Source organism: Malus sylvestris, chromosome 1, assembly GCF_916048215.2.
Source record: "Malus sylvestris chromosome 1, drMalSylv7.2, whole genome shotgun sequence".
NCBI classification, from domain to species: domain Eukaryota; kingdom Viridiplantae; phylum Streptophyta; class Magnoliopsida; order Rosales; family Rosaceae; genus Malus; species Malus sylvestris.
In genome coordinates, this window is record NC_062260.1 from 21771905 (window position 1) to 21784671 (window position 12767).

Below are 12767 nucleotides of genomic sequence, written 5' to 3' on the forward strand. Positions count from 1 at the left end.
GAAACAAGAAGCGACCGACAACCCTTGTGTGAGAACTGAAAAAAATAAAAAAATTAAAAAAAAATTGGTGGATGGATGAACGAAAGGTTATGCCTATGTATAAAGGAAACTGTTTTCTTTTTAAATAGTATTTTGCATCCCACGGAACCTCTCTTTTTCTCTTGTGGAGCCCAATTTTTGTGATGCAAACTCAGATGCAAAAATGGATCTTTACTTGCCTTATCCGGTGAGTTGCAAAATTTGCAACTTATACATCACCAAGACTCGAGCAACTTCCGGCAGCAGTAAACGGAATTGCATGTTTTTGTGCAGGTTTAGTAGAACTGGAGGGGCAGATTTTCGCTCTTATGGTTGATTTTCGACAACTGTAACGGCAGCCACACTTCCTTACGCCTCTGTGACTTCGTCACTAGCCGACCCTACTTAGTGGGAATGCTTTGTTGTTGTTTAATAGTAATATAGTATTGGTATCCTTTGTATGTGTAGACATCGAAATTTCAGTGAAAACAAATGTTCAACAACACATTAAATTTCGACATGCTAGAGCATGATATGTTTCACAAATTGTACACATAGATGTGACTCATCAAAACCGAACAAGTCATCAAAAGAGACACGTGGTGACATTTAGCGGAAAATAGTTAAAAAATTATCTTTATTAAATTTTTAATTAATTTAAATTTTAATCAAACAAATGAATTGATTTAAATTAATTGATGGAGTATCACGAATCAAGCCTCAATTAACTCCTAGTTCTTTCGTCAGTGAATCAAGTCCACAATCATGGGCAAATCTAGCCGTAGGCAAGACTTGGAGAGTGTATAAATATGAGGCTCCAGACAAAGAAAGGGTGAGAAATTCATCCAAACACCGAGACGCACAAACTCCTAATTTCCCAATCACTTAGAAGACTCAGTAAACTCTTTGCGTTCTTCATCAAACCCATGAGGAATCATCAAGCACCACTACAAGTGCCGATTGTTCCATCACCACAAGCCAAAACTTTGAGGCGTTTGTTCATTCGAGATTAAGGGCTAGTTTGGTATTGTTGTGCTTTTTAAAAAAAATTGTTTCTATTGTGCTGTAAGAATAAACAATTGTAAAATAATGTTGTTAAGTGTTTGGTAAACTTTTTGTTGTAAAAGTGCTTTTATTAAAAAAAAAAGTAGTGTCTGAGTGTTTGGTAAATTTTTATATAAATTGCTTTGAATATGTAAAATGACTAAAAAAGATATAGTATTTAATGTGATATAATAATTGTCAAAGACAAAATGTAGGGCAAATATTGTAATTTTGTAAAACATGTGGGGGGTATACTTGCCATTTGAAAAGTTCATTAAATGAGCATTAATTACTATTCTTTGAAAAAAAAACACTTTTTTTAGAAGCATGGTAAACCCTGCTTCTGCATTTCTATGCTTTTCTACTTTCATTGACAGCATTTTAAAAAAAAACATTTTTTTTTTAAATTTTACCAAACACATTTAATGTTCCAGCTTTTTTAATAAGATGCTTTTATTGGAAGCACCACAATCCCAAGTCAACCCTAAGTCATTGCGACCCTCGGATCAACAACACACACATTTTTCACCCCGGAGATCGAATCAGAGAATTCGAAGTTGTAAAGAGATTGTAACCATCCATTTACATTGATACACATTTTATTTTGTACACGTATTTTTGTGTTATTTATCACTATGTTTGGTTTTTTTTTTTTTTTGTATAATTAATAAAGTTATAAGGTAGAAAAAGTATGCACACCAAATTTGTATTTTTTTTCTTGAACAAACGATATTATCTACAATAAGAGATGGGGGTGAACTAAGCTGCACAATGAGCCAAGAATAATGTGGTTCAAATTCACTTTTGGTGATTGACACACCCCGATCCAGAGGATCCAGGTGTGCTGGCCGTCACGTGGGTGTGACGTAACCATAGGTGCGACACGGAAGTGAAACAACCACAAAAGTAAGCAGGAATTCAAACCAAACTCAAACATATCAACCTACGAACATAACCGGACGAGTTATAAGGTAAACACATGAGTTCAGAGCATAGGTTAATTGCAGTCAAGTAGGACTAAAATAAAGATACATCACCCTAAGGTGAGTCCTACATGTCGAGAGTCTGTCAGAAAGCCGGAATAAGACCTCGAGAGCCACCAACCGCTAAACTAGAACCTGGAGGGGCGCAAAACAAAATGAGTGGGTCAGTAAAATCAAATAGTTTTCCAAAACAGTTCATTAAAAACAATTCTATCCCCTCGCCGTAAAACCTGTATACTTTCCCAGAAAATAGTATATATACATATATATATATATATATATATATATATATATATATATATATATATATATATATATATATATATACGCAACATCATAACTCAGCATAAAACCATCATCATAATATCTCAGAAATGATATGCCATGCCCAAACTATAATCAGAATGCATCCATAATAGTCAGGTGAATAATAAATCAACCGGAGACCCTATAATGGTCATGTACGGCTGATTCTAAAGCTCAACATCCAAACCAACCGGAGTCACCTCGGTGACCTGTACGGTTCAACTCTGCACGTCACTCGGAACTACATATAGTAGTCTGTACGATGACAGGTGTATGAATACGCTCTAGTGCTTCTCACATCAATCATCAGCGCGCATAACTAAGGTCACCCACTAGTTGGAATCACATCTAGTGATCTGTACAACTAGCATGTCGGAACCCTCACTTGGTCTGTACGACATCCACTTACTTGGATCCAAGACGAGCGTGTGGTGTGGTGAATAATAATATAAGCACTATCACCTAGGTGCAGGTTATGAGTTTTCAATGCAATTCAATATAAATAACTTAGCTGGAAAATAAATAAACTCACCTGAGCGTCCATCGCGTCATTTCACATATATATGCATCAATACTCAAGCTAGATATCTCAATAATTTCATGCATGGCAATTAATTTCATAACTTTCATAAAAACGTATTTTCTGGGAAAATAAATGTATATAGGTAAATACGAAATCAAAACTGCCCACTCACTGATAAGTCGACGGGTCGTAACCCCCGTGGCGTCCCTGGATGCGCTCGTCCTCGGGATATGTGTCACCTATATGCGAAACAACTATAAAAACGTTAATTTTAAACACATCACCAATTTTTCGAAATAACTTCTCATACGATGCTCAATTTGGGTATATGAATATACCACATCGACCTACTCGACGTCACGAGCGTCGGGAAATTTTTAGAAAAATTTTTGGAGGTCTCACGCGCCCCCACGCGCCGTGCGTGGCACAGGTCCACGCGCCCCCCACGCGCATCTCCTTCTTCCTTGGCTCGCCGGACTGGTTTTTCCGGCGGTTGTTTTCCGGCGAGTTTTAAAACTCTTCGTTCTCCTTCGTTTTTCACCCATTTTCTTCGTATTTTATATCAAATTGAAGCCCCAAACATGTAGAATCACGATAGACTAGTTTAAGGCTCTAAAAATCAAGAAATCTCACCGGAAAATTCCCAAGAAATTCGGCCAAAATGGAACCACGTGATCCCGACGTCCAAATCCTTCAAACGAAGTACTCCGAGCCTCCTTAGGACTTCACTATTAAACTGTCCCACATCGGTGGGGTGAAGAAAACCAAAGGGGTTTAAATAGTATTACCCCACTCTAACTAATACCGAGGCCTTTTGTGGTAAAACCCCACACTTGAGGATTGTGCAGGTGGTTAAGTGGGGATAGTATCGGTGTCGTTAGAGTGGGGCGGGCCCAGCGATCCAAAAATTCCAACATGGTATCAGAGCCCACGGTTGCGGGCCCGTGCAAGCCAACGAGCTTGTCACCACCCGGAAGGAAACAAGTCTGAGCTCTTAATATAGAGACGACCGCTGAGTTCCAATTGAAAACAAGTGGGCCCAACGTCAGCCGACCTCTGAGTTTCAATCACCGATGTGGATCTCCACGTGTGAACCACTAAATGAGGTTACACGTGAGGGGAAGTGTTAAACTGTCCCACATCGGTGGGGTGAAGAAAACCAAAGGGGTTTAAATAGTATTACCCCACTCTAACTAATACCGAGGCCTTTTGTGGTAAAACCCCACACCTGAGGATTGTGCAGGTGGTTAAGTGGGGACAGTATCGGTGTCGTTAGAGTGGGGCGGGCCCAGCGATCCAAAAATTCCAACATTCACTAAGCTCACCACAAGCTTAGAATTTCCTGAAACACAACATTTTACGTTCGCATGAACAGTGACAAAAAATGGAGGTTCGAGTTTCACGTGATTCCGAAGGTTTCACTTCCTAAAACTAGTACCAATGAACTCAGAATGTCAAAAGGATGAAGATGCATACCTTGGTTGCCTCGATCCGTCGAGTTTTTGGAGGATTTGGGTGTGTGCCGTACGTTTTGGGTGAGAGAGAGTGAGAGAGGGTCGTGAGGGAGGAGAGAGAGAGAGCCACGGGTTGGGAGAGAGAGAGAGCAGGAGAGTTGTGATGTCCCAAAAACAATATCCACCATCCATTTTCTAATTCCCTAATCAACTTAACAAATATCAAATCAATACACCAACTCATCTTATAATTTCTTCCAACACATATCTAATATTAAACCAAATAATGTCACACACCCACGTACCTTAATACCCGTCAAGGGTAATCCCGTCATTTCACATTCCCGTCAAAAGTACCTCCGGGACGGGCTGTGACAGTGATAATCGAGTCTAAAACATCTCACGCTAAATTTGTATTAAGCACTTCAAATTCAAATTTTGTGCTTTGGCATTGATGAACCTTAATTTTGTTGGAAGCTAACCAGCTCCTGGAGTCGGGAAGTCGAAGGCAGCAAGATACTCCCGAGCAAAAGGATGTCATCTGCATCGAAGAAGAAGAAAGAAAATGAAGGGTTCTAGTCTCCAACGGCTAGTTTTGTTTTTAAATGTTTGTGTAAGTGTGTGAGTGACAAGTGTACACTCCAGATTAAATCATTTAACCCCAAAATGAAGGGTTAGGATGTAATCTGGAGTAGTAAGGCTTAATGGTTGTTAAAGCCTCTTGTCAATCACCTTTTGTAGAAAGTATGGGTGATGGAAATGCACCATACTCTTGTGTAAAAATCACTCTACTTATTCAATTAAGTCTGCTGCATTATTGCACAGCAGAAACCGATCTCCAAGTTACTTCTTTTTCAATTTCTCTACTATCCTACCCAAGAAACCGATTCAAACACTCAATCAAAAACACAAAATAAACAAACTTTATCATGGCCTCAGAGCTTTGTTATTGATCTTACAACTTTCGGGGCGTAATCTGTGCAAGATAAGATCTTTGGGAGCACCAACGTAGTGTCTTCTATAACAATAATCAACAAACAATTCTGGAAATGAAAGGATCCAGCAGTAGCAGTGAGCTAAAAGCTCCAGTCTTTGATGGGGAGAATTATGATTTTTGGAGAATAAGAATGACAACCATTTTCAAATCCTATGATCTATGGGATATGGTTCAACATGGGTATGAACTACCTGAGATGGAGATCGATGCTCTAGAGGAGGATCTCACAGAAACACAACTCAAAACACTGAAGCAGAATCGGATGGAGGATGCTAGAGCACTTGGAATCATTCAAGGTGCTGTCTCAGACACCATTTTTCCGAGGATAGCAAATGAAGAGACTGCAAAGGGAGCTTGGGAAGTTTTACAGCAAGAATACAGAGGAGACACCAAAGTTAGAAAGGTAAAACTTCAGTCCCTTAGAAGAGATTTTGAGTATACAAGAATGAGGGAAAATGAGCTGTTAAAAGACTACTTCACTAGGCTGTTTGATGTTGTAAACAAGATGAAAACATATGGTGAGGAACTGCCTAATGAAAGAATTGTCCAAAAACTGTTGATTAGTTTGACTAAACCCTATGATTCAATAGTGAGTGTTATAGAAGAAACCAAAGACACTGAAACTCTCAGTGTACAAGAGGTGATGGCATCCTTAAGAGCTTTTGATCAAAGGCTCGAGAGGCATGCTGACTCTGCACCTGAGAAAGCCTTTCAAACACTCAATGTTGGATCTAGTAGTCAAGCCAGTGCAAGCAATCAGAAACCACAGTGGAAGGGCAAAAGCAAGAAATGGGAAGGAAAAGGGTATCACAACTCAAGACCTAACCAAGGCAGCAACACCAATGTAGGTCCAAGAACCAAGCAGCAATGTAAGCACTGTGATAAATTCCACCTTGGAGAGTGTTGGTTCAAGGACAAGCCTAGATGCCACAAATGCAACAGGTTGGGGCACATTATGAAGGACTGCAGATCAAAGAATGTGCAACAAGTAAACTGTGCAAATCAAGTGGAAGAAGAAGCAAATGTGTTCTGTGCTTTCAATGCAAAAATGGAGAGAAACAATGAAGTGTGGTACATTGACAGTGGCTGCAGCAACCACATGACTGCACATGAGTCTTTACTTATTGACATCGACACAAACTTCACTGGAAAAGTGAAAATGGGTGATGGAAACATTGTCAAAGCCACTGGAAGAGGAACTCTGGTTATCAACACCAAGAAAGGAAGAAGATGTATAAGGGAGGTGATGCTAGTGCCTGGATTGGATGAGAATCTACTTAGTGTGGGTCAAATGATGGAGCATGGCTATTTCTTACTCTTTTGGGGAACTGTGGTTGAGATCTATGATGACAGATCCCTATCAAACTTGGTGACCAAAGTGGAAGTGAAAAACAGAAGCTTTCCACTTATACTGAAGTACTTAGAAGAAGTGGCAAAGAAAGCAAGTGTGACAAGTTCTATGAAACTATGGCACAAGAGACTTGGTCATTTAAACATGACAAGCTTACAAAATCTGCAAAAGGATGAAATGGTGCAAGGTATACCAAAAATGGATCAATGCAATGAAATCTGTGAAGGGTGTGTGTTTGGCAAGCATCACAGAGATTCATTTGAAGCTGGAAAGGCTTGGAGGGCAACAAAGCCACTCGAATTGATTCACTCAGATGTGTGTGGACCAATGAGAACAACAACAATCAGTGGAAACAGGTATTTCCTAACCTTCATTGATGATTATTCACGGATGTGTTGGGTGTATTTCATGAGGTTCAAGTCTGAGGTATTCACAATATTCAAGAAGTTTAAGGCAATGGTGGAATTGCAAAGTGGATACCAAATCAAAAGACTAAGAAGTGATAGGGGTGGTGAGTACACCTCACATGAGTTCAATGTATTCTGTGAAGATGTAGGGTTGGAGAAGCAACTCACTGTGGCATATTCACCACAACAGAATGGGATTGCAGAAAGGAAGAATAGGACTATAGTCGAAATGGCTAAGTCTATGATGCATGAGAAGAACATGCCTTATAAATTTTGGGGTGAAGCTGTGAACACCTCAGTGTATCTATTGAATAGGTGTCCTACTAAGGCATTGGAGAAGAAGACTCCATTTGAAGTGTTCAGTGGAAGGAAGCCTTCTGTGAAGCATCTGAGAGTGTTTGGCTCAGTATGCTACAATCTCATCCCTCATCAACTAAGGCACAAGTTGGAGAAATCAAGTAACAAGGGTGTTTTTGTAGGCTATGGTACCAGTGAGAAAGGATACAGAGTTTATAATGTATTGACTCAAAAGATAATCCTATCAAGGGATGTTATCTTTGATGAAGACTCAATGTGGAACTGGGATACAATGGTAGAGGAAAAGGACAGTGTCTCTCTACAAATTGACCTAAACAAAAGGCAAACAAGGGAGCCTATAGAGACCTCAGTTCAAGAAGAAGTCACAGATAATGGTGACATACAAGGGACCCCACAGCAAGCTACTATGAGTCCACAATCAAGTCAATCACAGACAACAACTCCTAGTTCAACTCCAGTAAGATTGAGAAATCTGGATGAGATATATGCTACATGTAATTACTGTGTAGTAGAACCAGAAACGTATGAAGAAGCTGAGAAAGACAAAGCTTGGAAGAAAGCAATGAAGGAAGAGCTTGAAATGATAGAAAAGAATGACACTTGGGAACTTGTAAATCGACCAAGTGAGAAGCCTGTGATTGGTGTAAAATGGGTGTACAAAGTGAAGCTAAATCTAGATGGTTCTGTGCAAAAGAACAAGGCCAGGTTAGTGGCCAAAGGTTACTCACAGAAACCTGGTGTAGACTTCAATGAAACCTTTGCTCCAGTAGCAAGGTTAGACACCATAAGGACCTTGATAGCACTAGCAGCCAAGAAGGGTTGGAAGCTGCATCAATTGGATGTTAAATCTGCATTTCTAAATGGAGTGCTAGAGGAGGAAGTGTTTGTGGAACAACCTCAAGGGTTCACAAATCAAGAGTTTCCAGAAAAAGTGTACAAGTTAAGGAAGGCTCTTTATGGCCTAAAACAAGCTCCAAGAGCTTGGTACAGTGAGATTGATTCATATTTCATTGAGAAAGGATTTCAGAAAAGTCCTAGTGAAGCTACACTCTACACCAAGACAGAAAGCAACAACAAGACACTCATTGTCTCAATCTATGTGGATGATGTTGTCTACACTGGAAATGATGCTGCAATGATGGAAGAGTTCAAGGAAGAAATGATGAAGAGGTACGAGATGACTGACCTAGGCCTCTTGCATCATTTTCTTGGCATTGGGGTAATTCAAAAAGCAAGTAGCATCTTTATTCATCAAAAGAAGTATGCTGAAACTTTGCTTGAAAAGTTTGGTTTGAAGGGTTGCAAACCAGTTTCTACACCCTTAATTGCAAATGAGAAGCTCAAGAAGGAGGATGGAAGTGAACCTGCAGATGCTAGTCTCTATAAAAGCATTGTTGGCAGTCTATTGTATCTAACTGCAACAAGGCCGGATCTGATGTTCTCAGCAAGCCTACTTTCTAGGTTTATGCAGAATCCTAGCAAGATACATATGGGCACAGCTAAGAGAGTGCTAAGATATGTACAAGGAACTCTTGATTATGGGATCAAATATGAGATGGGAAAGTCATCTATTCTAATTGGATTCTGTGACAGTGACTGGGGTGGCAGTGAGGATGATAGTAGAAGCACATCGGGCTATGCTTTCACTTTCGGATCAGGGGTTTTTTCATGGGCCTCTGTGAAGCAACAAAGTGTTGCACTGTCCACAGCCGAGGCAGAGTATGTGAGTGCATCAGAAGCTACATCTCAAGCTATTTGGCTAAGGTTCATACTTAAAGATTTTGGCGAATTGCAAGTTGAAGCCACACCACTTCTGTGTGACAACACCTCTGCAATTGCCATGACTAAAAACCCAGTATTTCATCAGAGAACAAAACACATCAAGAGAAGATATCATTTCATCAGAGAAGCATTGCAAGACAACACAATCAAGCTAATCTATTGCAGCACAGAAGATCAGATCGCAGACATATTCACAAAAGCACTACCGAAGGAGAGATTCAATTACCTGAGGGGTTTGCTCGGATTGACTCCCAGAAGCAGTTTAGAAGGGAGTGTTGGAAGCTAACCAGCTCCTGGAGTCGGGGAGTCGAAGGCAGCAAGATACTCCCGAGCAAAAGGATGTCATCTGCATCGAAGAAGAAGAAAGAAAATGAAGGGTTCTAGTCTCCAACGGCTAGTTTTGTTTTTAAATGTTTGTGTAAGTGTGTGAGTGACAAGTGTACACTCCAGATTAAATCATTTAACCCCAAAATGAAGGGTTAGGATGTAATCTGGAGTAGTAAGGCTTAATGGTTGTTAAAGCCTCTTGTCAATCACCTTTTGTAGAAAGTATGGGTGATGGAAATGCACCATACTCTTGTGTAAAAATCACTCTACTTATTCAATTAAGTCTGCTGCATTATTGCACAGCAGAAACCGATCTCCAAGTTACTTCTTTTTCAATTTCTCTACTATCCTACCCAAGAAACCGATTCAAACACTCAATCAAAAACACAAAATAAACAAACTTTATCAAATTTGGCATAAACAACGAACCAAATATAAATTGTTGCTCCCTGCACAACTATTTAGACAGAAAAAACATAAATGAGTCTACATTTCCCAAGTATAAATTAATTCCCCAGCCAAATTCATCTCCCTATTACTCTCTCTGCAACAGTTTTTCTTCTGCTTTATACTTACTGTACATTGCTTCCTTAAATTTGGAACTTAATAAAGAAGATTACTTCATGAAGAAGATTACAACTTACTGTACATTGCTTCTTAATTAAATTTGGAAATTAATGAACCAAAAGTGTACCCAAAAGAAAAAGAATAAAGAATCAAAAGTGTCCTATGTTCCCCATAATATCTTCTACTTTCAAGCACATAATATTCTCTTTTATCTTCTTTCTCTGCTACCATTCAATTCTCTTCTTTAGTACTACTCTTCTTCCAGTTTCTTAGCTTACAATGGCGGGAAAAGACAAAGCTGAAGGTCATGCAATCGGGATCGACCTGGGGACAACCTACTCGTGTGTGGCCGTGTGGCAGTATGATCATGTAGAAATTATAGTGAACGATCAGGGTTACAGGACAACTCCATCTCACGTTGCCTTCACTGATGCCGAAATACTGGTTGGTGATGCTGCATTTAACCAGCTCATCAGAAACCCTTCCAACTCCATCTTTGGTAAGGTTCTTCTCACTTGTACTTTCCAAATTGATAATGAGCTTTTCTCAAATCGATAATTACACATATTGTGTTATTTTAATAAAAGAGGCTGAAAGATTTGCTTAATTTTGTTATGGTGATCTTAATGGGAGGCTTAAGATTGATGCTTAAGAAGTCATAGTCGAACTACAATGATAGTATTAATGTTTGCACCAGTTTTCTGATTCAAATTATTGTTATTCTATACAATTTTTATTTACAATTTTTTTTAATTATTTTAATTTGTTAGATTAATTGTTTTCTAATTGTGGCACCAATTTTTAGATGCAAAGCGGTTAATTGGTAGAAGATTTAGTGACGCATGTGTCCAAGATGATATTAAGTTGTGGCCTTTCAAGGTCATTGAAGGTCCTCATGATAAGCCTACGATTGTGGTCACTCACAAGGGCCAAGAGAAGCAGTTTTCTGCTGAAGAAATCTCATCCATGCTTTTGGGAAAGATGCGAGAGATTGCTGAGGCCTTCCTCGGCTCAACTGTTAAGAATGCGGTCATCACAGTCCCTGCTTACTTCAGTGACTCACAGCGTCAGGCTACAAAAAATGCAGCTATCAGTGCCAGCCTAAAGGTGTCACGTATCATCAATGAACCAACTGCTGCAGCCATTGCTTATGGCCTTGACAAGAAGGCTGGCTGGTACAGCAAGAGAAATGTTATGATGTTTGATTTCGGTGGTGGTACTTTAGATGTGTCACTAGTTACCATTAGTTGCGGCGTGTTTGATGTGAAAGCCACTGCTGGGGATACTCACCTTGGAGGTGAAGACCTAGATAACAGAATGGTGAAGTACTGTGTCGAGCAATTCAAGAGGAAGAATAATTTAGACGTGACTGGAAACTCCAAAGCACTAAGGAGGTTAAAAAATAGTTGTGAGAAAGCAAAGAGGAGACTTTCATTTACGTCTTCAACAGACATTGAAATTGACTGTTTGCATGAAGGTAGTGATTTTTATACAACTATTACTCGGGCAAAATTTGAAGAACTCAATAGGGATTTCTTTATCAAGTGTATGGAGCCGGTGAATAAGTGTTTGGAGGATGCTAAAATGGACGTAAGCAGCATCCACGATGTTGTTCTTGTTGGTGGCTCTTCGAGAATTCCTAAGGTGCAAGAACTCTTACAAAATGTCTTCAAGGGTAAGGAGCTGTGCAAAGGCATTAATCCGGATGAGGCAGTGGCTTACGGTGCTGCTGTTCAGGCTGCAGTCCTGAATGGGAAGGGAAATGAAAAGCTTCAAGACCTCACTTTGTTGGATGTCACGCCGCTATCACTCGGGGTGGAGACTGGGCGTGAACGGGACATGACTGTTGTGATACCAAGAAACACTAAAATGCCCGTCAAGAGGAATTATACTGTTACCACTCGGCATGACAACCAAGCAGTTGTTAGATTTGCCGTTTATGAAGGCGAGAGTACAACAACAGTGAATAATTACTTTCTGGGTGATTTTAGGCTCAAAGACATTCCTCCAGCTCCGAGGGGTGTTCCTAAATTCAATATTGTCTTTGATATTGATTCCAATGGGATTCTGAACGTATCTGCTGAAGACATGTTGACTGGCCAGAAGAAGGGGATAACTCTCACAAATGACACAACTTGTGAAGGAATTGAAAGAATAATGTAAGAAAGAATCTTATGTCATGCTAAAGACTGAAACATGATTTGTTTTACTTATGCGTGCCTACTGTGTAATTTATCTTGATAAAATGGTTCTAATGTTTCAACTATTATGTTAATTTTGAATTCGTGCTTTCACACGTTTACCTTTTATTTATATACCTATAACAATTAGGGTTTTAATCTTCCAAAATAAAAAATTAATAATTAGGGTTTTTGAAACAATAACCTAATCCTTCATCTAACAAACAATGCACAAAACCAGTACAATTATTTACACACTCCAATAGAGATGCATCATATCAGGGATGGAACCAGCTGGATCTAAAAACGGGAGGGCCGAGAGCATGAATCTATAAGTAAAACATACAAATTTCAACAAATATATAAACCTTTGGAAAAGTTGTTGGGGGCCATGGCCAGTGCAGGCTCAACATCATTTTACCCTATATCCTATCAATATACGTCAGATTCACTTGTATATATACGAGTGTGTGCTGACAAGTGTATTGATTTTATGTATTCAAAGACGAC

The 12767-nt window shown here is 39.5% G+C and overlaps 1 protein-coding gene and 1 long non-coding RNA gene across 3 annotated transcripts; one reads left to right on the forward strand and one right to left on the reverse strand.

The window, feature by feature from the left end:
* Window positions 1-1971: 1971 nt before the first annotated feature.
* Window positions 1972-3605, reverse strand: LOC126619528 (uncharacterized). Of its 2 annotated transcripts, none has more exons than XR_007622095.1 (3): window positions 3508-3605; window positions 3047-3113; window positions 1972-2180 (listed from the first exon to the last, which is right to left on the reverse strand). It is a non-coding gene; the product is annotated as an uncharacterized LOC126619528 (long non-coding RNA). The 2 variants fall into 2 exon arrangements; XR_007622094.1 differs by having other exon boundaries at window positions 3047-3128; window positions 3508-3599.
* Window positions 3606-10252: 6647 nt separating this feature from the next.
* On the forward strand, window positions 10253-12359 carry LOC126619377 (heat shock cognate 70 kDa protein-like). The gene is made up of 2 exons (XM_050287735.1): window positions 10253-10576; window positions 10883-12359. The coding sequence occupies exons 1-2, from the start codon at window positions 10357-10359 to the stop codon at window positions 12238-12240; spliced, it is 1578 nt and encodes a 525-aa protein (XP_050143692.1). The 5' UTR covers window positions 10253-10356; the 3' UTR covers window positions 12241-12359.
* The last annotated feature ends 408 nt before the right edge of the window (window positions 12360-12767 follow it).

Bases quoted from the DNA above. Each gene is read 5' to 3' on its own strand.
- LOC126619377 (XM_050287735.1), top strand. From the start codon at position 10,357: ATGGCGGGAAAAGACAAAGCTGAAGGTCATGCAATCGGGATCGACCTG. The intron at 10,577-10,882 runs GTAAGGTTCTTC...ACCAATTTTTAG, and splicing joins CCCTTCCAACTCCATCTTTG to ATGCAAAGCGGTTAATTGGT.